The sequence below is a fragment of the Manacus candei genome, unplaced genomic scaffold, assembly GCF_025592945.1.
Source record: "Manacus candei isolate 608988 ecotype Guabito, Panama unplaced genomic scaffold, ASM2559294v1 h1tg000050l, whole genome shotgun sequence".
In the NCBI taxonomy this organism is placed as follows: Eukaryota; Metazoa; Chordata; class Aves; order Passeriformes; family Pipridae; genus Manacus; species Manacus candei.
The window spans coordinates 4,046,139-4,072,516 of record NW_026138098.1 but is presented as its reverse complement, the minus strand read 5'-3'; the positions used below and the strand labels follow the sequence as shown (position 1 = coordinate 4,072,516).

At 43.0% G+C, this 26,378-nt stretch overlaps 1 protein-coding gene and 1 long non-coding RNA gene across 4 annotated transcripts in view; both read right to left on the bottom strand.

Moving 5' to 3' along the window:
• The window catches only part of ZRANB1 (zinc finger RANBP2-type containing 1), a 41,903-nt gene extending 26,641 nt beyond the window's left edge, over positions 1 to 15,262 (bottom strand). The window contains exons 1-4 of one of the 3 annotated variants that reach the window (XM_051801144.1): positions 15,046 to 15,262; positions 13,830 to 13,946; positions 3,797 to 3,894; positions 2,234 to 3,084 (exon numbers count right to left, since the gene is read on the bottom strand). In XM_051801144.1, coding sequence (XP_051657104.1) covers positions 2,234 to 3,047 — 814 coding nt within the window. In that variant the 5' untranslated portion in view covers positions 3,048 to 3,084; positions 3,797 to 3,894; positions 13,830 to 13,946; positions 15,046 to 15,262. Of the gene's footprint in view, positions 1 to 2,233; positions 3,085 to 3,796; positions 3,895 to 4,563; positions 4,653 to 13,829; positions 13,947 to 15,045 lie in introns of those variants that run through there. The other 2 variants (XM_051801142.1, XM_051801143.1) reach the window with 2 other exon arrangements.
• The window catches only part of LOC127477212 (uncharacterized), a 629,249-nt gene that overhangs the window by 111,385 nt on the left and 491,486 nt on the right, over positions 1 to 26,378 (bottom strand). The window lies entirely within an intron of this gene.

The window sequence follows — 26,378 nt, the reverse complement described above, 5'->3', positions numbered from 1 at the left end:
CATCTCTCCTACATGAGATAGACTCAAAGCAAACAGACCCTCCACAACTGACTCAGCTCAAACTTGGAAGTGTGTGGTCTGAAGTTCCCAAATCCTAAGGAGGCACAATCTGTCAGCTGGAGTAGGGTAACACACAAACTCTTGGTCATCAATGTTCACAAACTGACTTGACATTTAACACGAACTTGTCCTATTTTATAGTTTTGCTTGGCTAAGGACTGACAAGTGTTCAAGCTAAAAGTTCCCAAGAGCTCCAGCTGGCAAACAAACAGAACAGAACTCACTGAGTCACAATAATGCAGCTGATTTCAATGTAAGAACAGATACTTTGGGCAAAATTGTCCAACTGACAGTTAAATTGTTTGAAGTATGTCACAGTAAGGCCACCAACATAAATTTGGCTTATTTCTTTAAAAGTTACTGTTTAAATTGGTGGACCTTTCCAATATACTCTGCAAAACAACCAGATAAAACCACAACAGAGTCTGCGGAGCTTCCATCAATCTTCCTAAGGTTATCCCTATTACAAGGGGTATTTGGAAAAACGTGACATCTGGGATATACCAAATGAAATTACCCACCTTTCATTTCAGAATTAACAGCTTTAGCTGCTGGTTTTTTACCCCCTCAGTTAAAAAGTATAGTAACTGTTTAAGTTAGAGAAAGGAATCCATGAAATCTTTCAGCAGAACAGCAACAATCAGCACACAACTCCACCTGCATTCTGGCTTTCTCACCAAGATTCCTTTAAACTCTTTTCCAAGAGCCAAACCATTACTGCCTTACAAAACTTGATGAACACAGTTCTGAGTTTCACGTGTGACTACACAGTCACAAGCAACGTTAAATACTCACAAAACCATGTTCCTAAACATAAACACAACCCTTCCCACAGATTAAACATGGAAACGTGAAACATTTTAAGAAACACTGCAATAGTGAAAAAAGAAATTACTTCTCAAAAATCAGAGGAAAAAAATCCCCTAATATTTGTTACAATTGGTATCAGAATGCAAGATACAGACTATTGTCAGGCACAGGAATGACCTACAACAACTCATCCTTGGCATTTTATAACTTCAAAAATATCACAAAGAATTTCAGAAATAAAAAAAAAAAAGCATATAAGGATCTAAAGATATGAGACATCTATTTTCAAAAGGAAATGTTCTTGTCTAACTATTCACACAACACAAAAATAAACTGGTTTATAATCTCAGAGAAACCAAACACAGGATACCCATAAAAACATTTAGACCTGATCTAAGATATTAAGTAAAGCAGCTCCACGAATTAGCTTTTCAATTACAACCACCATGCAGTGACTTTGTGAAACATTAAGGAACAGCATGAGACATACTAGTAGAGCCATAGTTTCATATGAAGTGTTTTACTCTAAAAATAGTTGAGTATTTCAAGTGTTGAACCTGCTCGTGTGCTGGGGCACAGGATATCTGCTTCTGGGAAGCTACAGCACAAAAGTTAACTCACAAGGTCTCTGTTCTTTAACAGCACTGGGTGAATCACCCAGAATTTCCTTAGGAAAGCACTAAAATACAGAACAAAACCTGTATTTGAATGTTTTTGAAGCAGTTGACTGCTGAAATACTTTCAGAAAGCCTGTAAACATTTACAACACAGTAGCTGTATTAATACAACATTATTACTTTCAAGGTCAGTATTACACATGCAGTTTCTTGGAGCTACATATTTTGGTGTTATTTTTAACATCTGACAGAGCATCTTGTACTGTTGCAAGCTCTACACTGTTTACAAATACTCCCAAGCTGCAGCTGCTGACTCTACAAGCATAGGTTGCCATAGAAAAAAAAAAAGAGTTATTTTAATTACCCAGTAATGGTATTTTTTACAGTACTATATATACATCAGTGGTCTGTAGACTGGTCTTTGTAATTTTTCCCCCTTTTAATGATTACACGGAAAACCAAGATTTGGTTACAAGGATATCCATTTCTATGAAAGGTCAAAAAAGTCCAAGCACACTTGGGAAACACGTGTAACCCCGTTCAGATTATGGATGAACTCCACAGCCTCTCTCAGCAGGTGCTATTTCAGGAACTTCTACATTTGGCTTACTTTTTAAAATGGAAATGCAGAGATAAAAAAAAAACTGGTTTGAAATCAAATGCCAAGCTTCTGTTTTAATACTTCATTCTCCCAAAAATACTTAACCACAGGCATAACAGTAGAAGGCAGCAGGAAAACAACTTACCGACACACGCATTTAGGAACAGCCAGTCTGTCTTTTTCATTCTATTTTTTATTTGCTTTAGTTTTTTGAAGTCAACTTCAAGTTCCTCCTTGCTGCCAACAGCTCCAGCCAATTCAATTCTTTGGAAGTCCATTTTCACATCGGATTCACGTTTGGTTGTGGGTGGAGATCTTCTTTGGCTATTTCCACTACTACAGCTCCCCCTCCACCGAGCCCTGTCCTGCTCGTTTATGATGGAAGAAGCCTCTTCTGTGTCTGCCAGTTCTATTGCTTCGATGTTGTTGGGCCTGGGGTGGTCACACACAACACATTTCCTGGCCTTCGCCCAGTTTTCGTACGTACAAACAGAACAAGTCCAGTGCTGAGCCCTTGTGTTCAGTTTATTTCTGTCATTGTACTCCTCGCACGGATCAACGGCAAAGGGGACCGGCCGGGACCCAGACCCCGAGGACTGAGGGGACTCCGTGGGACTCCTGGTCCTACGCTGAGACAAGCACTGAGTGCACCTGATGGCCCTGGGCCAGTTCAAGTACGTGCACATGTGGCACGACCATTTATTTGCGCTTTCCATGCTGTAGGATGATTTAACCCTCGGTCTTGCACTAGAATCCGGACATATCAAAGGACTGCTCCCTCCCTCGGTGCTCGTGGGATCCCAGTCTCTGCCGATGTCACTGGAACCACTTTTGAACGGATCTTCTGTGATAATTGTTCCACTGGGCCTCTGAGCACGACACATGGTGCATTTGATTGCAGAGGGCCAGTTTTCATATGTACAATACTCACAAGCCCATTTAATTCCACGCTCTGTCATCGTGCACTTCTTGAACTGAGCGGCGTCGGGCAGAAAGCTGAGGAGTCACAACACACCGTTAGTACACACTGCCTGCACAGGAGCTGCTTCAAACCAAAAATAAATGAGATTTAACCCAGCTGATGCAAAAATCAGGCTGGGCAAACAGGCAATCTCTGTTATTGATACTATTACAACCGCTATGAAAAGGGTAAGACTTGACTTAACGGCATTTTGCATGCAGAATTCAGGATTTCCTAGTGCAGAAATGAGAAAAAAACCTCAGTCTTGCATTTGTGGGATTCCTCAAATTTGCACAGAGGCTTCCAAGCAAAGTCAGGAAACAGATATGCATTAAGCACTGAGAACACCAGAGAAGAGACCAGTACAGTCACAGAAACAAGCCCTAAATATTAAATTATTAAAATCAAACTCAGTACGAATATAGCAGTACAAGAAAAGGAACACAAAGTTCAGAGATTCTGTAAGGTCTTGCAATAGACCTCACTAGATCTGGAAGGAAGGAGAGTATCAGATGGGCATATCAGTTCTTTCGGAAAAGGAGGGTGTAGGAATTTACATTAAATGCCTGTATTTGAAAATTTCACACATGTACTTAAGCAAGACTAGGCCTTGACTGGACATCACCTATAACAGTGGTGTGAGGAAGTGAAAATACCACTTGAAAGCAAGCACAAACTGTGTGTGTTGGCAGGCTAACGTGGTATTTTTATTCTACAAATTCAGATTTCAACCCAATTCCAACTCACTTTTTCTCTAATGAAGAGGGGATTCTGTCTTCATGCTGGCTCAGACCTTTTCCTCAGATTGCCAAATGTGAAGGATGAGACTAAGCAGATAAGTATTCCTGTAAACAAAATAAAAACAGACTCATTATAGGTTTCCTACTGGACCTGAGTAACCAGAAAGTTAATTATTAAATGCCACACCTATTCTGATCCCAATTTAGTTGGTTAAACCCAGTCACGACCTGTTGAGACTAAGAGAGATTGGTTAAAATAAACCAGTATTTATAAAGAACCAGTCGCCACACAAGTGACCAGTCTGCTGAAGTAAAAGAAGTACATCCAAGCAACATCAAGTTCACAACAAAATATCCACAAACACTCCTACTGCAATCTGCAACTTAGGATGGGGAAGGCAAAAAAAAGCTTTGTGTAGAGAGTAGAATAGAGGGAAAGGGTGAGGCAGGTAGATAAAGGACAAATGCATACAGTATTTCCTCCCTTACCACAGAATAGTTACCCAACATATAAGGCTCAACAATGTGCTGTTTTAAGCATGCAAAACTGATTAAAATACTAATTTGTTACATCAGACTGTCATTTCTTATTCATCATATTCCAACTCTCTCTGTTGTCTACAAAACACCAAGAGCCCAGTAAACAAAAACTCAGAAGTTACACAACAGGATTCAGTTCAAAACTGGACACATCAAACTAAAAATTAGTTATTCCCCGATCATTAAATGTTTTACGAGTTAGTACATTCGTCACTGCAACACCTTCACACACACCTTGCCCTACAAGGCATAGCTAAACGTCCACTTCAATTTGTCACCCTTATTCCTACTGTCTCCTGCTGAGGACTCCAGGAACACACAGGATTTTTCCAGCAGCTCTGCTGATCTATTCACCAGATCAGGTGGCTGCATGAATGAGGGGCTATCGCATGGCCGGACCAGGGGGCAGGGCTGGACTATCCCTTTCTGAGTGATCCATATTTATGCTCCACGAAGATGAGCAATCAGGAACACAGAAAGCTTTCCCATAAAGCTCGGGTTCCAACATCACTTGTGTGAACAGCCTGCAGAGCACTTCACTCCCACCTATACGTTATAGAAGTGTGCCAGGCTGAGGAATGTGCTGAGAAGGCAATTACAGCTCCTACTGCTTCCCCTCCACCGTGCCTCAGAGATGGCCACGCCCATGCAGCATGAGAAAAAGGAGCAGGATCATACAAGGATCCCTGTATCTGTAGTAAAAGTAAGGGGGAAAATACATACATATATACAGGAGAATACAAAGTCAACTTGATTTTACTAAAGGTGACTTCATAAAGAAGGCTCTTCAGGAACTTCAAGGAAAAAAGGGTTCTCTACTCCACAGATAAACTAAAGCTTTACCAAACACCTCCTATATGAGCATAGTAGACACTAGGTTTATCTATTCAATTTGGTGAAGGCTTTTTCCCCCAACTCCCAAAATAGGGTTTTTAATTACTTTCTTAATAAGCTTATTCTCTCTAGAAAGAGTAGAGTTTTCTGAGGAATTAAAGTTAGAAACATAAGGGAGTTGAACGTGCTTTCCATTAAAGACAAGGTACAACACACTGCCCGTGCACCTGCCCACTGCCACCGAAAATTATGCCACTGAGGACCACCAAAAAGTGGCTGTCCCAAAATTCCAGTGCTTGAGAATAATTCCTACTGAAGCTGGTATGGTTTGAGCAGGTGATGCTTCCAAAGAGACCTGTATGCAATGTGTGACGGGTACCTGTAACTGTAAATGTAGTCTCTTACCTGCCCTAGTTTGTGAAGTCTTAAATTAGTTCCCACTTCAGACAAATCCCAACACACATTTGGGATGGGGTAAGAAAACGAGGCATCATCTGTTTAAGTGATATTAAGACTGAGAAAGGAGACTGTAGCTCAAGTTGGAAAGCAGCTGGCTACAAAAACCATCTAGACAAGTACTGAGATACCACTTAGGAAACTAAATAGCTCAGGACATCCCGTGCTACCGAAAAGCTTTCATATATATCAGAAGATTAGGTTTTTAGCTGCAATTATCCTCTGTGCCCATTAAAGAGCAGATGCTTTCAGATATAATTCTTAGAGAGGCTGAGTCTCTGCAGCTTTGAAAGCCTTTGAGATATGAGCTCACCACCTCCTAACAGGAGGCCTCGGGTTATTATGAAGTAAAGAATATAAAAAGGCTCAATGGAGCAATGCAATTTCTCTTCCTTGACAGCTCTGCCAACACCCACTATGGCAAGGAAATTCAGCACTTTCATGTATTGGGTTTTTTTGTTTTGTTTTTTTTACTATTAGGTCTCGGTCTGATCCCCAACTGCATCCCACAGACCCATCCAAATTTGTTTTCATCAGGAACTGTAGTGACAGGACATGGCAAAATGGCTTCACACTTATAGAGAGTAGGTTTAGATTAGATGTTAGGAAGCAATTTTTCCCTGTGAAGGTGGTGAGGCCCTGGCACAGGTTGCCCAGAGAAGCTGTGGCTGCACCATCCCTGGAAGTGTCCAAGGCCAGGTTGGACAGGGCTTGGAGCAACCTGGGCTGGTGAAAGTTGTCCCTGCCCGTGGCAGGGTGTGGAACAAGATGAGCTTTAAGGTCCATTCCAACCCAAACCATTCTGTGATTTTACCATCTTGTGATTTCCTGCTGATACAGCACCACCATCCAGCCACTGAGCAGTTTGAAGCTTATTACATTTTTTCCCAATTACTTCTTTGACTCTGTTTTCAAGTTAACTTGTTATTTTAGATTCTTCACAGAGGAGAAGCTGAATCATGGAGTAACCTCTCTGACAAAGAAATAGCAACACAGTGACTGTGAAGTGCAGGTGCATGTTTTAAAGTCCAAAAAGCATGAGCTGACAAGAAATTAAAACCCACAGAACTTCAAACAAGTTCCAATTGATCAGTTTAGACAGTGCACTAAATACCTTCTGGACAGACCAGTATGATAACTCACTACACTGAAGAGACAAATATGTTAAGTGCTGATAAATGAAGAACAAACAAAAAAAAAAAAATCAAAACCTTATCAGGCCACCCTTTTACTAAATAAACTAAGTGGGAAAAGGTCACCCAGAACGATTAGAAATTTGTCTTTTGCTTTGTTTCAACTTTTAAGACTATTCTTCTTTGTAGGTGTATGGGAAAATGCAAAAGGGCTCACAGAAATTGGAAAGAAATAATGAAGTTCTCAAATATCACTTTTACAACAGGATATTTTGCACTCCCCTCAATTTAATTATTCACTGTGTCCAGAAAATGTTTTCCTTTGGCTCCAACAAGGAACAATATGGAGCTCCACTTCATTAAATGGTCAAACCCTTCCCTGTAAACAAGCCAGATGCTGATTTAGACTGGTCTACACTACGGATTTTTTGCTGGGATGGTGCTGGCATCTGTGCTGGCTGAAACCTTATGTAATTACACCCATCAAATCAGTGTTCCCACCTTAAACTCCTTTTGTTCACGTGTACAAATTCTGGACCAAAGCTAACGCTTCTGTATTTACAGGGAAAAGGAAGCTCAGGTGCCAACTTCACCCTTCAGCAACACTTGAAAGGCAAGAAGATCCATCCTCCTTCCCCACATGCAGCTGCCTCTCTTAGGCTGCTCCAAAAAGAAAGCCTGGTTGGTTTATTTTAAAAACACTGAAGCAACTTTTCAGAGGAACAAAATAAGCAGAAGCATCTTGCTCTGAAAGAAAGAGATCTCTATAACCAAATGCAGAATCAATTAAGTCATCAGTTCATAAGCATGAGAGTAACACCTTTCTCACATCCCTGCCTAATTTTCCAAGGTAGAATTTTACCTTTTGTTCTCTTAACTTACTAAACTTAGTTACTCTGCCTTCAACCACTCACTCTTCTTGGACGATGGCTTTCTCCAGAATTCAGTATAAGCCTCAACAGATCACTATATTAAAAACAGAAAAGCCTGGGCTTCTATAATTTGAAGGGAACTAACAATAAGCTCCATTGTCGTCTCTGCAAATTAATTTTAATAAAATTAAGAACACTGACCTTGTCAAAGGGACAATCAAATCATGTCAGTACTGAATCTGGAAGCTTTGCAGTAGGGGCAATATCTATATATTACAACAAAGATTGGAAAGATTACTGCAAAGTAACAAATGTAGAAGCATTTTCTGTATTAGCCTGAATACACTGCAACAAGGAATTTAACAAGCAAGCATAGTTAGCTTTGCTTATTAGGACAGTTCTTCAAAAATGAAAGGATTCTGCCCCAAACAGATCAGCAAAAAGGAGAAAGCACTCTGTTATCTCAGGAAAAGAGTACTTAAGTAATTTTCTGCAAGCTGCTCTACGAGGTGGGGTTTTTGCTTGGGAAATTTTGCTTTTCTCCACAGAACACCAGCTGGCTGTTTGCAGAGCAGGCAGAGGAACTGCTCTCAGACTGCAGCAGTCACAAAATGCAGAAACCCCTTTGCTACCAAACACAGACACAAGAGCTATGATGGGAGATGGAGGCTTCTGTCAAACTGCATTATCCTGCCCATCCTCATCCCACCAACTGCACTGCTCCAAACACACAGGGATCACCTCTGCTCCTCTGAGCACTAGAGCTGCTCCTCCACTCCTGCTAACAGGGATAACAGGGAGAATGCTGCTGTCTTGAGAGAAGCATCATCCTGTTCTCAATTCTCTTAAAGACCAAACCGTTGCCATGTAAATCACAACACAGTAAGTATTAACTTTTGAAAACATTCCGAAGTCTGTTCATTGGGTGAATTCTGACGGGCTTCATTTACATACAATTAATACCAGATTGTTTTCATTTTGATTTATGGAGTCATATCTCATCTTAAAGTCTACTTTATTAGGTATTTATGGTATTCAGAAAAATTACGCTGATTTGGCATCAGTTTTCTTTTCCATATTCTCCTCACACTTCCAATTCAACTGCTGACTTTTCATAAGCAAGAGAATTTATATGCAGTTTTAATGCCAGAGGATGCCCAATTTTGCAAATGTTCTATGCAGAAAGAAGCCAAACAGTCAGGAGGCTACAGATCTTTGGAGACATCTGAAATACAAGACTGACAATGAATTTTACAATTCAGTCTGAAATTTAATGTAAACAGATTCTTCAGTAAAAGCTGAAAACGCAACATAGAATTAAGAGATATCTGAGAGCAGTAAACATTCGCTCTTTCTGCTGTCTTCTTTTATTTTAATGTTTACCCCTTGAAGCATTTTTGTGCTCTTACCCACTAGAGTTAACCCTGCTGTGTAAACTGCACAGTACACGTTTCCATTTTATCTGTTACTCATCTCAAATGGGTCAAACCCCATACAGCTCTATTAAATTTGTGACTAAAACCTACGAAAATCTTAACTGCTGAAAACAGCCTATAAAAACCCAGTAGCAGCAACTCGCAGTTCAGTCTTCTTTCCTTTTCAGGGTTGTTTTTTTTTTGTTTTTAACTCAATTAGAAGTGAATAACTATCCAGATAATACATTACTACACATTAGGACTGACTAAATACGACTGACTGCTTAGAAACCAATACCATTTGGGCAAACACGGGTAAGCAGATCAACAGTTACATAATACACAACATCTCCCACACAATACTAATCAAAAACCAAGCAAAGTGACTTAAAATAATGAGCTATGATAGAACATTTGCATAACTACAGCCAGCAGCATTTAATGAATCTGACCATGAACAGTCAGCAACAGATGAACACTGACTCAAGATCTAGAGTAACAAACATATAATAAAACACAACAGAACTGGTGAAACTTCATTTTTAGAAAGACATTAGCCTTGGACAAAGTACAGAAGTTGAACAAGATGTTTCTTTATAAAAAGTGAGGTCAAACACAAAAACAGTTTATCTGTGTTTAGACTGTGCCTAAAACAGGAGACCCGTTTTTGTTTAGCTCTCAGCCGTCCTCACACACGAGGGGAGGAAAACCAGATGTCACGCTCTGACTGGAACCACACTGTGGAGTCAGACATCAAAACTTTAAAACACTTAAACCTGTCCAACAACAGGAACATTACACTGAGACTTGTCCATTTTCCAGTAATTATCCCCTGGACCTCCTCAGTGCTGGCTGACCATAAATTAGAGCGTGGCTACAACACACACGGAGTCACCATTTGGTGGAGGGAAACCACCTGCCTCCAAAGGAAATATGGAAACACACACTCAGCATCCACTGCTGGGGAGTTTACTCCTAATTAATGGCAAGCCATGTTCAGGTACAGTTAAGGACTGTCTTTGGTACATGCATTTGGCATACACTTAAAAGACTAATTTCAGTTCCAGTGAGCAGAACAAGCCACACTCATTTTATCCAGTTCTTCCTAAGATACTGGCCACTAGATAAGATACCAAAAAGAGGGGAAAAGTTAAAAAGAGGAGCAACAACGCTATTATTACAGCACAGAAAATCCCCTACTGTGTACGTTGCTGCTTAACAGTGCAAAGAACTATTGCCAAATACCACAAGAAAAACAAATTCAAACTCCTTCTAGAGACAGAGAGATATCAGTTCTTTTTTTTTAAATCACTTTTTTTTAAACCTTATGATTAGTAATTTCTATTTTGTTCATAATACATATTCAACAACCCTACGTTAAGCACTGCAAGATACTCTGCACTGCTAGAAAGTTTCAGAGTAAAACAGTAAAAATAGTTTCTGGGGGTGGGAGTAACTTTCTACTAGAGGCAACACTGAACAACCTTCTTTAAATAAACCCTTTAAAAGCCAGGAGGTGACAATTATTTCTGTCCCTGCCAAGCTAAACAGTAATGAAGAGGTCAAAAAATAAAAGCAAATAGTCCAGTGGACCATCCCAGCCCTTCAGTAAGATAAAAATGAGCCTCTCAGCAGGCACCCAGTAAGGGGAAGCCTTTGCAGGTAAAAGCTAAACCACAGGCCCATCTGTCAGAAGGTGTAAATGACAATTCAAAGTACTCCTGACTTACAAGGGCAGTTGAACTATTAAAAAACATGAGTATATACTCAACACTTCTTGAAGCTAAGACCTGCAGAGTGAAGCTGTTCCAGGGGACTATTCAGATAAAGCAAGGAATAAATATGCCAGCTGTCTCTACTCAATCCCTGCTTAGACACTGGGAAGATGAATGGGGACACAAGGAATACTTTCAAGCCCATTAGCCTGAGAGAAGTGCAAGTCAGGGCTCACACAATGCACTCACAGTCCTCACTGCCACAAGAATCAGGATTCTCTCATAAACCAACAATCACCACCACAAAGCAAATTCCCTACTTTCTTGCTGAAATTATACACATTTAAGAGGTTTATGACAGTTGTTTTTCCTCCCAGATATTCACCTGCCTCTGCACCAAGAGCCACATGGTTTTCAAAGGAGTGCGTGCAACTTTAAACCCACTAAAAGATTACTTGATCAAAATAGTTCTAATCCACTAAAAAAAAAAAAAAAACCCCAAACCAGACCACTCAAGTTTATTTTTCTTTCCAGGGTCACATAAATCATGGTTCTGAGTTTTCTTCAGTTCAGGAACATCAACTCCTCAAATTATCATAACTTACAGAAGTTTCTTAGTGCCTGTAAACTCCTCAGTAACCCACAACTTTTACTGTTTTATCAAAAACAGCTACTCAGAACTAGATGCTGAGTCAAATCAAAGTCAAAAGAATTACAGGGAGGATTTTTAAACCTTAACATTTGATTACAGAAGTAAAGGCAAATATAACCCAAATAAAACATCACTTACTAGAAATAACAAAAAAAAAACAAAACCATGCAGTAGTATCCTTGTTTCAAGAACAAGCAGAACAGATTATATCAGGACAAATTCAAATAACCAAAGGGAAAAATGCCAACTTAATTATATCTCCTGTATAGTAGAAAATGCAAAAGGGCTGCAAATTTGGCTGCTTCATAGGCAAGATGTTCTGCACATACCAGCCACTACCACTCTTTCCAATACATTTCCCTCCCATGTTCCTTTTAAAAATCTAATTTTCCTTCTTTATTGAATCAAAGTCTCCATGTCAGCCCCCTCTTGAAGACAGTTCCCTCTTCAAACATCACTTTGCTCATTCCCTGCTCCACTCCCTCCACACTTTCTCCTTTCTCTACTCTTCAGCAAAATGAGTTTCTGCATAAATAGTACAGAGGCACAGGAAAAAAAAGTTGTTATTAAAAACACCAGGTGGATACGACCCCAGTTGGACCACAGAGCTTCTGAACACTTGCCCATTCCAGGAAAGAAGGAAATACAAAATCATCCATATTGTTATAGATTAATGTAGTACTGAAGTGCTACAGTTCTTCTTTTAAAGTACATTAACTGGTAAACCCTACAGAGATAATTATTAATCTTGCATGTCAAGAAAATCCCAACAGAAATAACGACAGAGGTGTGAGAAGCTGCATCCCAGTCACTGATGGTGCAAAAATGAGCACAGTCACAACTCTGTGCAAGATGAAAAATGGCAGCTATGACAGAAATGCTATGAGAAGGTACCAGAAAAGTGTCTGAATTCTGAGTGTTTGAGATCTTAATTTGAAGACAGACATTTCCTTTTTAAGGTATAACAACTTCCATTCAATTGACATTACAAAGTTATAATTAGCTCTGTTATTTCACTGATTTTGCCAAGCTCTGCCATTTGACAAGTGGTGAACTCTTTGTCAGGTGTGTTGAAAGAAAATTCTCTTTCCAATTTTGCATCGTTTCCCCCTTCATTTGCAGTACTACTTGAAAAAAAAAAAAAAAAACCAACACAAAAAATTAAGAACTCTGTTACAGCTAAGCCAGCCATTTTCAGCTGCCAAACTAAAGTTTAGTTCCATTTTAGTACCAGGAGACTGTGGATCATAACTCATGCAGTTAAAATGAGGATTACTTGTTGACATCAATTTTGAACAGCCCAAAATAATCCAGTCTTCAAATTTTGGGGGGAGGAAGGGGAATGAGATTACTGAGAGAACTGGCAGAGGCAGTTTAAATGCTTTGCTGTGATTAGTAGAGAGCACATCATGAGAAAGAATGTATTGATCTGGAGTTGTGCATAGTCTGACTGCAGAACTGATAAGGCAAAGAGAAGCTGGAAAGAGAAACGTTGACACCCAGTTAATACCACATGAAGGAGCCAGTAAATCTCACTTTAAAATGCCTCAGAGAACATTTGATTATTTGATTGACTGTATTAAAAATAACCAACCATTCAATCAGTAAAGTATTTCCTACTTATTTACAGGTCCTTCTTCCAAAGGGCACCAAAGATGGGTGGGAATTCCCGTCCCTGAGGAATTCACATGTCCAACAACACAAATTAGTGGTCTTACACAAGGTTAAATAAGACTGAAAACATTCCCTTGACTAATTCTGCACTCTAACTAGTCTCCAATATAAGTCATGCTTCTGTGATGAATCCCGCTGATGCTTTTATGCCACTCAGCATTCCAATTAAATTAATATTTGCAATTATACTTCTGAGAAAATGCAAATGGACACAACTCCACAAGATCAGATTATGGCCTCACCGGTCACCCCCACCTGCCTGTCCTTGCTTAAGGAGTGTAAGGAAAAGTAAAGGCAGTCATTTCTTTTTCCTTCAAGAGAATTGCACCACATAATTAGAGTTTCACAAATCCCATGAAACACAATGCATCTAAAAGCTCTATTGCCTTTTAATGCTGTGACAGACTTAAACCAGAGGTGATCTTTTATATGTACCATGCCAGACTCTGCATGCTGAGACACCAACTCAGCCTGGCCTTCGGAAGGAGGCCAATAAAAGAGTTCCAGAACACCTCCTGCTGCTCTCACCTGTTTCCCCCTCTCTGAGTAACCACTGAAAAAAATGGATGGAGGGGAGAGAAATGAGCTTCACAAAGCTCTTCTGCAGCCACCAAAGACCAGACAAGCAGAAGGAAAAACAAAACTAAGTACAACAGATCTCTCCTGAACTACTGCTAAAAGGTTCTGCTCATACCAGAATGAGCTTTAAGAAGAGAAAGGAGGGAGTTACCACACAGAAGACATCTCACCTTTCAATTTTTGCATCAGCAAAGGTATCAATGCCTGGACTCACATGGCAGCCCCACCACTTGTGACACAGCAGCAGCTGGTGAGCAGAGACTGTTCAGGCACAGCACAAAGCCCGGCTAAAAAACAACGTTTGTTTACTACACCAACCTCCAAGAATTCCAGAAAAAGTTGTCATTATTGCCGTGACTGAAAGTCCCGTGGCAGCAGAAAGTTCTCAGCAGCCGGGCTGAGCCGGCCATGCAGGACACCGGGATGGATCGTATCCCATCCCTTCTCCCACCCCCCGCCGCTCCCGAGGGAGTGGTGTCTGCTGTGGGGACGGGTGACTGAGGGCTGGGAGGAATGACCCCTGTCACTGCCGAGGAAGGATTCACAGACACATCCAGAGGGCTCACAGACACTTCCCTGACCTCCGCAGACAAGTTTATCTCCTCCTGCCGGGAAGCTGCTGCAGGCTGGGGCTGTGAGGGCAGACAGAAAGGCGCTGGGGGCACGGATTACCGAGCTTTGCCTCGCTCCTTAATCCAACTTTTCCGATTTTTGTTTTAACTTCGGTTCACAAAGACAAGCTCAATTTTGAAATACTTCCCGCACCGTTCTTTACTCCTGATAAAAGCCTCGACAATACGCGATCACAGAACCACAGAATGAATCACGGATTGGTCTGGGTTCAAAGAGACCTTAAAGCCCATCCAGTCCCACCCCTGCCACGGGCAGGGACACCTTCCACTAGACCAGGTTGCTCCAACCTGGCCTTGGACACTTCCAGGGACAAGCAATACCATGGAAGTTCTGCTGCCCAAAGTCCACAACCCATCGCTCCCATCACCTACTCCGCCACGGCGCGTGCAGATCCACACGGGTACATCCCGAAAGGAATAAAAGCCAGCCAGGAGGGGGGCGGGAGGCAGCGGGAGAGCGGCGGCACAGGCTTGATCTCACCGGGCACCCCGAGGCTCCGCTGCCCGGGGTCTGGAGCACCGGCCACGGGGAGAAAAATCGAGTTTCCTGCCTTTGTACGGCGGCGGTGTCGGGCTGCCCTCCCTCACAAGCCCTTCCAGGCGGGACACGGCTCCCAGCGGGATGCGGGGCCGCCTCCCCACCGCCTCCCCTGGGGGTCCCCGCCGGGGCCGGCTCCGCTCGCCCCCATCCCCCCCGCGCCCCCTCGCCCCGCAGCGCTGCCCGAGGAAGGCGGAGCGTGCACAGGGGCTTTACCTCTCCGGCTGGATCCGTCCCTCAGTCCCTCAGGAACACGCTCGCAGCACTGGGAGCCGCCTGCGCCCCGCGCCGCCCCCCCCCCCGCCCCCCGCTCCCCCCCCGCTCACGACATGGTCTCTCCCGAGGCGCCGCGGCTGCCGCGGCCACGGGCGCTCCCACTCGGCGCGGCGGGGGGGGGGGAGGCCGTGCCCGTGCTGCTCTAATGGCGGCGGCCGGAGCGGCCCAAAGCAAAATAAACCCCCGCACGGCCGAGCCGCACGTCAGCGCCGCCTGCCGCCCTGCGCAACGCCCATTGGCCGGGCCGCGCCCGCCCTCCGCCAACCGGCGGGCGGCTCTTTGCGCAGAGCGGTGATGTCATCGCTGCCGCGGGGCGCCGGGCACGGTGCGGCCGCCAGGGGGCGGTGCCCGCCCCGGCCCCTCAGGGCGGGTCCCCCCGGGGACCCTCAGGGGGCGATTCAGGGGTGTCCCTTTCCGGCTGTTCCCGGACATTCCCGATCCCTTCCTGCACATCCCGCCGCTTCCCTCGGCGCCACCTGGCACCACAGGGCCCTCCCCGAGCCAAACATGTGCCCAGGCCACGCGCGGTAACGCGCAGAACGTGTTAGTAGAGGAAACGAGGGCATCCCCCCGCTTGGCTCCCCCGTCCATCACAGTGGGTGGTGTATTGATATAAACGCTTCCCGTGGGAATAATCCCTCAAAAAGCCCCTTGTGATGGCACGCGGCCGGGCGGCAGCCGTGGAGAACACTGCTTTGTGGCAGCTCGTCACAGAACAGAATCAGTTCGGTTGTGAAAGACCTCTGGGATCATCGAGTCCATCCTATGACCCAGCACCTCCATGGCACCAAATGCCACGTCCAGTCTTCAATCCTCAAGCACTGCCAGGGACGGTGACTCCAACACTTCCATGGACAGCCCCTTCCAAAGCCTCATTACCCTTTCTGTGAAGAAATTCCTCCTCATGTCCAACCTAAACCTCCCCTGGCATAGCTTAAGACAATGTCCCCCCCGTCCTGTCACTAGTAGCCTGGGATCCAGTGTCCTGATGGGAAACTTTTCCCGCGTACAATAAATACAGAGAATAAAGAGAAATAAAGTGAAAATCATGACAGAAGGTTTCACACCCAGGGTGTGCACCTCCCAGCCCTTGCTGGATTCCCATTAATTCCTTCAGTTCTTCCATAGCAAAATATTTCCCTGAGCACTGATAAGAAATAGAGGACATAATCTTTAGCTGTGCCAGGGTTGGTTTAGGTTGGGCATTAGGAGAGGGTAATTAGAGGGTACAGAGAGGGTAATTAGACACTGGAAGGGGCTGCCCTGGTATAGTCACCATCCCTGGAGGTGTTTAAGGAAAGACTGGATGTGGCACTCAGTGCTATGGTGTTGTTGATAAGGTGGTGTTGTATTCAATGACCTCAGAGGTCTTTTCCAACTGAATTGATTCTGTGATTCTTTGAAATAAACTGTCAATATTTCCTCTACGTGTCAATTCCTGACTCGGCATGTTGAGTGTTGAGTGTGTGGGGTCTGAAATTCAGGATGTCCATCCACCCTGGCCTGGTGGACTCATCCAAGCAGCAGTCACACAGTACAAGCCCATTCTTCTCCTGGAACTGCTACTCCAGCCTTTGGGTTCAGTCCTCGTGAGGGCTATGCAATTTTGTTGGTTTTTTTTTTTTTTTTTTTGCTTTCTACTCAAAAACTGCAAGTCTGCATCTTCCTCAAGCTGCTCTTGCAGGCTCACTAACAGGAAAAGTGTATTTGCCCACATCCTTGCTTTTCCCTTGTGGTACCTGAATTTTTTTTTTCCCCACTGCAGTTCCCACTTTTTATTTCAGGCTTTCTGAGATGTTTTACCACTTTTTTATTTCCATGCTTTCATTCCCCGTTCCCAGACATGGTGACAGGGGGGGACTCTGTTAGCTAATGCCTCAGGCTTGGTGTTGCACGGGGGAAACTCATCCTGGACCAGCTGGATCCATGCCTTCTTGCTCAATCAGCATAAAAGAAAAGTACCTGAGATGTTCCAGAAGAGCAGTGCTAGAAAAAATCCCTTTGTCCAGCAGACAAACAACTAGAACTGGAGTCAGGACAAATAAAATGTAATTACTTATGGAGACTGAAATAGAAATTTGTCTTCATTTGCAATTAAATTAGTTCCCTATGAACATCAAGAATCATTGCAGGAGGAGGGTAATGTGATTTGTCTCTCTCAGACTAGTTATTTACTAAGTTCTCTTTCCAACTCCACTGAAAAAAGTTGGTGCATTTCTCAGAATGCAGCTATGGAAAACAGGGAGACAACTTTATTTTTTTTTTCTTGGATAAGTCATAAATATTAATTATTCTTTATCTGAAGGAATTGTGCCATCTCTATGCTTAGAAATCTTTCAGAAAATGTATCCCTTGCTCTTGACAGCCAGGCAAGGTGATGGAAGAGCTGTTGGGATAAATCCTAAATGCTGCCACAACTGTACAACAGTGAGAAATTTCCAGAAATAATTGTTATAGATTAGACTGCATAACAAGATATGAAAATACAAGGAATATCACAGATTCACAGAGTGGGTTGGGTTGGAAGGGATCTTAAAGATCATCTAGTTCAACCCCCTTGCTATGGGCGGGAGTATGTAATTTGAAGGAAAATATCCCTTCAAATTCTTTCAGAATATTTCCTGGAACTGCTAGAAAACCATTTGGTGATCATGGAAACATATTTTAGACAACACACAGTGCACTGCAGCACATTAGGAGCTGTGTGATGTACCTTCACAACACAGAAAAGAGCTTTAATGAAGCTTGGCTCATATTATTTCAGAGATTTTTGTTGTATAGGTAAGACAAAAACATCACCAACTGAAAAAATATTTTCAGAGAATTCTATGATTGCAAGTGATTTTAATTTCTGCATCATTGTCCTGAAGAACAGAAGCAGAGTAGTGAAACAGGTCCCTGGATAGTATTCAAAGGTGAACATGTGGTGAAATTGAATTTGAAAATATTTACCATTGTCACTTTTAAAAGTGAATCCTGGCTGCATCTCCAAATTACCAGGCCTTTTTGATGTTGGTGACTTTATTCCTTTAAGCCAAAGATTTTATGTCTGCTGCTGGCATCTCCCTCCAGGTTTAACTTGCAGGAGTTTGCCATTTGTTCTAGACTTAAACAATAAAATACAATAGGAATGACCTTTCAGCAGTTTAGAACATTGATATTTACACATGTATTTTATCCAATAAGAGCTTTCAGACTTCTAATTTGGAGACAAATCAAAATCTACATGACTTGATAACTAAGTTCTCCATAGACTAGGTGCTTGATCATCTTTTTGGTTTTTAAATGTCAGAAAGATAATTCTATTTTTATTAGAGGCAGCGAAAGTTGTAGGCAAGTACTAATTTCCTATATTCCACCCCAAATTTTCCTTTCATTCCACCAGTTTCAGGAGAAATTTTAACTCCCTGGTGAGGGATTTGGAACAGTCATACTCATTTGACAGCTAAATGTGTTATTTTGGGAACTTTTCCTTTGCAGAGCTGGATTCGCTCAGGCCTTGAAGATCGTGTGCCTTCACACAGAGTTGTGCAACTGCCCTGTGCACCTCAGAATAAACCCACAGCGGAACTATGAGCCTTCACTCACATCTAAAAATATCATTTGCACATGCATGTGTTCCAGCTTTCTTTTTTCCCCACTTCTCAAACATCATAAATCCCTGTTCCTCTAACTGCCCACCTTCCTCAGCCACCCTGAGTCTGATCTCCTTTCTCCTGGTTCCTCTAGAACAAGAAAGAACTGATAGTAAGTTTCCCTGTGAGACCTCACAGGTTTGATGAAAACCAAGCAACGTGCAGACAGGATGTGATTTTGCAGGAATATCCGTGGACCCCAGCTAAGAAACTCCCCTTGTTCCCGCTCCTTGTCAGCCTGGAGCTGCCCCACCAGCGCTGGAACCCTTTGTGCCTCCAAGGTGTGAGCCTCGCTGGCAGATGGCTGGAAAATTCCCTTCCTTTTCTGCAAAGAATTTATGAGTTTAGGATTTTTTCGGAATAATCCGGTCGCAAATTGCCGCCGTCTCCTGCTAAACACGAGCCCTTTGCACTGCGCTGCCTCACGAGACGCCCTGTTTTCTTCTGTCCTGCTGCTCACTGTTGGTAAAAGGCTTTTCCCCTCAACCCTCCCTGATGATTCTGTTCTGATTCACCCTGGTTATATCCGAGCAAATGATACCCAAAGCTATAATTAGAAAGCAGGCGTCGAAACGTTTCACGGGAGCGTTTTGTGAGCAGTAGCTGGGGGGACTCTGTGAGACAAAATTGTGCTTCAGGTAAGCAAAAAGCCAAACAGCGAATTATTTTCTGCTGGCATGGAGTGGTTTTTGTGCTGCAGCAGAATTACCTCAGCCTGAGTGCAAAGATTACATCTAGTTAGTGATGTCTAAGTGCAGATCTCGCTCTTATGTAATTCTCTTTACCCTGGTAACTCCTCGCTCTCAGACAGAGCGCCGGCTCCCATTAGGAGATTCATCCTCAGCTTATCCAGGAGCAGGGATGTACGTGCTCACCAGATGGTTATTTCTCACTAGCTGAACTTTGAATATGCAGAACTCCCTCCTCAAACCCTGCTTTATTCTGTGTTTTCAGGCTCTTTATGAGCAAGAAAGGTTTGCAGCTGAAGTGAGACACTTAGATGAAGGGTGAAGAATAGACATGCACAAAAATCCAAAGGAAGCACATGTTTTGGAGATATTGAGAACAGGATATTTTAAATGGCTGACTGATTTCCCCATCCTCTCTCTGAGTCAGCCTCAGCCTTCACACCCAGTAAATCTCATACTTGTGGCTCCTTTTCCCATGTTAGTTTGAAATGTAAAAAATATCCAGCTATAGCTAGATCACTATCCCCTCTCTCCAGGCAAGGATGAGGTCAGAGAAGGCATAATCGTGGAACCACTGAATGGTTTGGGTTGGAAAGGACCTGAAAGACCATCTATTCCCAACCCCTGCCATGGGCAGCTGTGGGGGCTTAGCCTGGAGAAAAGGAGGCTTGGGGGGACCTTCTCATTCTCTGCAACTCCCTGAAAAGAGGTTGGAGCCAGACAGGTGTCAGTCTTTTTCCATATAACAAGTGACAGGACAAGAGGAAATGGCCTCAAGTTGCTCCAGGGGAGGTTTAGGTTGGATATGAGGAAAAATTTCTGCATGGAAAGGGTTGTCAAGCCCTGGCACAGTTGCCCAGGGCAGTGGTGGAGTCACATTCCTTAAGGGATTTAAAAGCCATGTGGATGTGGCACTGGCGACATGGGTTAGTGGTGGCCTTGGCAGTGCTGGGGGAACAGTTGAACTCCATGATTTCGGAGGGCTTTTCCAGCCTAAACAATTCTGTTGTTCTACAGCAAAAGTGCTGTCTATGCATGGGTCCAGCAAGAATCCCCTCACAGCTCTCCAAACAGTGATACTGTGTGTGTGATTGTTTAGGGACAAAATAGCTAGGAGAGATAGAGAATAAATAAATACAGCTCAGGAAAACTACCTGGAAACATGCCAGAAGCCTCTTCTGAGTTGTTATCTCCTCACCTTGAAATGTACATCAACAGCAAAAAGAAAAAAGTTCTGAGTGGGGAGCACTTGGATTGAAAGCTTCCACATGCTCCATACTTTTCTTGCTTTCTCTCTGGTTCCACATGGATCAGAGGAGGGGGATGACAGAGTAAATCCATCAGGATAGGCCTTTCCAGCTGAAGAGTTTGAGCCATATGATCAGGGAATCTTAGAAACTTGCCTCAGCTGAGCAGACACTGAGCAGGGGAAGGAGTCTGTGGCCAACAGAAAGGCAACACACATGGAGAAAAACGGGAAACTGGGAGAAGATGAGGTGGCTGTAATCCATCATGTGCATTCAGTATGGATCTGGAGGCTCCACGAGGCTGCAGGATCTGCCTGTCCCAGATGGTGAGCACAGCGTGGCTGCTGCCGCCGCTCTAAACATGCATCAGCAGGTTTGTCACAGCAAAAGAATGCAGGGGGGAGGACAGAAAGGAGAAAAGGAGAGAGGGAACTAAGGAAAATTTGAGACAGGGAAAAACAAAGGGAAAAGAAAAATAAAACGGGAAAATGCAGAGAGGTCTTTGAATACGCTCCTAAAGAAAGTCATGAGGGACGACAGTGACAAGTCACAACACAACTATAAAAGGATGCAGAAGCCTGAGTCCCTTCAGGGACATATGAGACATTTTTGAGGACTTGAGACAAAAATCCATTACAAAAATGGAGTAAAATCCATTCACTATTTGCTCTATGGAAATGTCAGGCCTACAGAGGCTGGATTCCTCCATGCAATGACCAGCATCTCTCTTGTCCTCAATGCTGACAGATTTAACTGCTACCAAGCCCCAGAACCTCTCTGAAGTTCTTCTGCCATCAGGAAATGAAGTGTGAGGTCAGCGTAACACTGACTGCTCCAACACTGCCAGCTGAGGCTGGAAGAGATGAAAATACCCCATTCATTGAACAGCCACTGGTTTTGATGCTGGGTTGGGTAGCCTCCTCCTCTGGCTACCGGCTTTTGTGAGCCCCTCGATGGCATCGCCCCTCCCCAAACGTCGTATAAAAGTCACAGATGCTGAACTCAGTGGCTGTGGAGCTGAGAGGCAAAAACTCAGGCATTTTTCTGCTTCGGGGGCAGCAGGACAGCACTATCAGGTGGCATTAATATGCCCCAACTCTGAGCCAAAGCCACTAGTGGTCGGCGAAAGTGAAAATGGGATTTGTTATAAATAAGTGCTCCCCAGGAGCACACGAGGCAACAGAGAAGGGACATTCTGTGTTTGGTTTACAGAACACAGCCCATCGTGCAGAGCATAATCAGTACCAGCTAATCTGATTATTTGATGAGCCAGAGGGAGCAAAATCTATCTTTGAGTTGACGTAATCCACCGACAGACTGCTTAAGGATTCTGGATATTTTCATTCTGTGTCTCGGAAGCCTTTCCCTTTACCTATTCATCGAGACTTATCCCTTTTATGAGCAGATCTGGGATTAAACACAGACGGCTCAAATAAAAACCAGAAAACAAACCAGGTGAGAGTGAGACTCCGTGGAGTGGTGCCAATTGCCACAGTCCTGGTTCAGCAGGATGGTGAAAGAATATTAGGGATAGTTTAAAGCCATTAGTGCACACCTCGGATGGTAACTCAGGAAGATAAGGAATACACAAGTCTGGAATTAAAATGTGGAAAGGATGTTTTTCTCGGAAGTCATGAATTTTGGAAGATAATAGATTTTTATTCCAATTCAGGCCTAGCCTGAGCCATTAATTCTTTTTACTTTAATATAATTTAATATAATTTAATAATTTATTGTTAATATAATTTAATATATTTTAGAGGTGCATTCTGTAAAAAGTCTGTACCTTCTCCCAGCATTCCTCATCACAAGTAGGCAGCTTCAACTACTGCATAAAAAGTGGCTTTCAATCGTATATCTACTTTTAATCTTGCAAAAATCCATCTAGCAGAATACCTCACAGTGCTTTGCCTTATTTACAGATACAATGAGGGGAATAGAAAAAATAAATCATTTTCAAACTAGATTACTTTTCTGTAAGGACAGTTCTTTGATTGCTTTTATTCCAACATTAAAAGAAAATAATTTAGTAACTGCACCTTGAGCAACTATTGTTTACTTGTGTCAGGCCTCACAAAAGCTGCTGTGCCTCTTTTCTTGTATGTTATGTTAAAGTGATGGGTAGAAGCAGAATAAAATAATTGCACTAGAACATTGTCTGGGATCACTGTGTCCCTCCCACTGCACAAAAAGATGCTGAAGCAAAGCTGAGACATTCACTGAGCAGCAGGAGGTCATTAATTTGTTGTCTTTCCTCTCTCGGTTGACAGCTCTGACGTGGCTATCTGGTAGGTAAACAGCCTTATAAACAGGCTTTTTGTAACTCATATTTCTGCTTTTATATGAAAAATACATTTGTTGTCTCCCAAATAATCCTTGCCACCCTGAGAAATACAGAAACGTGTTGCTTCATTTTTCCAACCACGTCTCAACTGCATCTTGCCTAACATCTCCAAAAAAAGTTTGAGCTTCAAAAGCCTCCACTTCTATAGGGGAGGCAGCTTTGGAGCTGCCCATGTCCAGGGACAGCTTTGAATTTACAGGGCTTTAACATAAAAGGACAGTTTAGACTGTATGTTTGGGTTTTATACAGCTGAAATTGCTTAAATGTTATGGGGAATTAGATCTTCTGCAGAGGTCAGAGTAAGGACTGAGCATTAGAGAATTCAGAAGTGTATTTAACTGAGGAGTAAACGATTGATGTCATAAGCCAGCCAGATCCATGTGTAATCATTTGTCTGTACATCTCATTACTGGCCAAGCACAACAGCAGCAGACAGGGCGAGCCGCTGACTTATGTTTGCCCAATGCAATTCAGCTTAATCAATAAAACCAATTTTACAAAATTATGCAAAATGTTGAGCTCCTGCTGGAATAATTGGAAGCTGGTGAAGCTGCTCGGTCTCACAAAGGTCACGTTCCCCTGCTGGGGTTGGAACCTTTGAAATCCTTGACACAGGAGGATTCATGTGCTTTTCTTCCTGGATATGGCTTCCACATAGCCCAGTTCCCCAAGATTTCCCACAGTATGTGCCTTTGCCAAGTCAACTGCTACAGTCAAGGGGCCTGGGCAGACACCCAAGGCCCCTTAAAGGGAGAAAGTCCAGATTTGGACCTTTGACCACACGCCAGATTTGATCAGTATAAAAAAATCACATTACACTGACTATATTAGTGATAGTTATTACACAACTGATGATGTAGTCACAGAGAGGTTTGGGTTGGAAGGGACCTTAAAAATCATCTCCTTCCAACATCTTCCATGGGCAGGGACACCTTCCACTAGACCAGGTTGCTCCAAGCTCTGTCCAAACTGGCCTGGATGATGTAGATTAGAGCTGGCCTGAAGCAGAGTATGATGAGTAGATATGAAGTATTTAAGAGTCCAGGCCACACATGTCAGAAGCAGAAGGCGGCTGTTCAGATGAATGAGGCTGATCACTTGCATCATGTTAGGAAGACTGTTTTTAAAATGGAGCAAGATACATGTTTGGATTAGCGCTTTCCAACCACTCTGCCGAAGAAACAGAAGTTCTGCCCTTTCATTTTGCTGCTGTTTCTCTTATCTTGCCATGCTGGCTTTGAATTTTCATTCTCTTATTCCAAGTGCATGTCTTGCCTGGATTGTTCAGTGTTCAAGAGGTTTCACTTTGTCCTTGGGCACTCAGGGAAGGGGTCAAGTGGAGCTGGGCTTCCCTCGGAGCACACGGCGCTGAAGCTGAACCGTGTTCATTTCTTGGCTGTCTTCCTCTCACCTCAGAGAACATTGCAAATAAGGCCTCACTGGTGTGTTGCTCAAAATCAAAATAGCTTCGTCTTCTTTGAGAACCCCTTGAGAAAAGTCCCTTGGACTTTGACTTCCCCTTAGAGCTGTTGGCTGCCTCGGCATATGGTCCTGTTAGACCTTCTCAGTTAAACACTGTTACATCGCAGTTCTGTCAGCTGTCAGTATTTTTATGTTTGTCTTGGAATATTTGCTTCCAGTCCTAGACCTTCTGCCTCCAGAGTCAAGTGATTAAGTTAGACTCTGAGGTCTTATTTTCAAAGTAGATTTCTAATCCTCAAGACACCACAGAAAAGCATAAAATATGGACTAAATATAACCTCAGTGCAAGCTGAAGGTTCAGAAACTAGAAGTGAAGACAAAAAATTAACCACAAATATAGTTTTCTATAAGTTCTTATTTAAAAATAAACAAACTGGTTACATTTTTGTCCTGATGTTTTTGACTGCCAGTTCCACAATGCAGAAGGCACCTCTTTCTGGGCCAGTGCTGGATCAATATCCCAGCTTAGTACAGGGGAATGAGTAGATTTGCTCTCACTAAGCTCACTCAGACCATCCTTACCTCTAGTAGTAATCACAGTCTTCCTAAAACAGGCCAGGAAAAATAAGGAATATTGGCATCTGTGTTCTGGGTTACATGTTGGGTAGTTATGTTCTGTTTAGCTAATTTTCTCCTATAGCAGAATACCTAAATATTCCTTTTCTTTCCATGCCATCAGGCATTGCAGCTGCATGCGTGGCTGCAGTAGCCCATCTCAGAGGTGACTGTGCCATAGCTCTGGCTACAATATTTTTATGTACTTGTGGGTGTTTTCTACAGATTTACACAGTTTTGGTGTTAGATGTGTACCAGATAATGTCACAGAATCACAGAATACCGGGTTGGAAGCGACCTCAAGGAACACCTGGTCCAGCCTTTCTTGGCCAAAGCACGGTCTAGACAAGGCCTGCTCAGATCATATTGCTCAGGGCCTTGTAGTGTTGATCCTGAGTCCCTCCAAGGATGGAGATCAGGGTCTGACTGACACTGATTATTCTTTTTTCTAATAAGTAGTCTGATTTTGCACTCGTTGTGTTCAAAACATGTACGCTCTGCCTCTTTTCAGTGTTGTAAACCCAAATAAAGTTTCATTTAATTGTTTTTCCTTGAGAGATAACAGAGTAGAGATCATGAAGTCCCAAGTCTGGTGAGCCTTTGTGAAATAAAAGAGATTATGGATTAGAAACACAAGCTATTAACCTAGAACAGTTTTGGATTCCTTTTCTTCCAGCCTAAAACTGGAAGGGCCATGACAAAAATCTAATTGATATTTCTTATCCAAGTCTATAACTAGAGCTGATTAAGGGCCACTGTTTCTTTTCTGCTTCAATTGCCAAAGTTTAAAATACTTAATTCTATGAAAGAAGAAGTATTGAAGACTTGCCAGAAAAAGAAAACTATTATTTAAGACAAAAATTAAAATTATCACAGAATTTGGGGCTTTTCTAATTCATCCAGAAGCTCTGGAATTTGCTCTCTAAAGTTCTGTGGGATCTCCTAAGGTCGCCAGGGTCCAAGCCAGGGAGCCCAGCATGGCTGGCTCAGAGATGGACCCTGAAGAGATGAGGACGCCTCGTCATAATACAGGGCTTACATTCCATCAGGTCCAGGTCATCTCCTCATCATCCTGGAAAACTTGGAAGCACTTTCAGTGTAGCTCAAAAATATGCTGAAACTCATGAGCTTGTGCAAATCAGCTGTCGTTTACCACAACATCTGCATTTTTGGAAACTGTCCTGAGAGCATCTAAAAGGAAGTGTTTCACTCATCACCCAGCAGCCATCTCTCCCTCAGCCACTTTGCCTACGAGCTGCTCTGAGCTGTCCTCTCTTCTAAAGGCAAGGAGAAAGCAACATGTGCAGCTCACCACACTTGA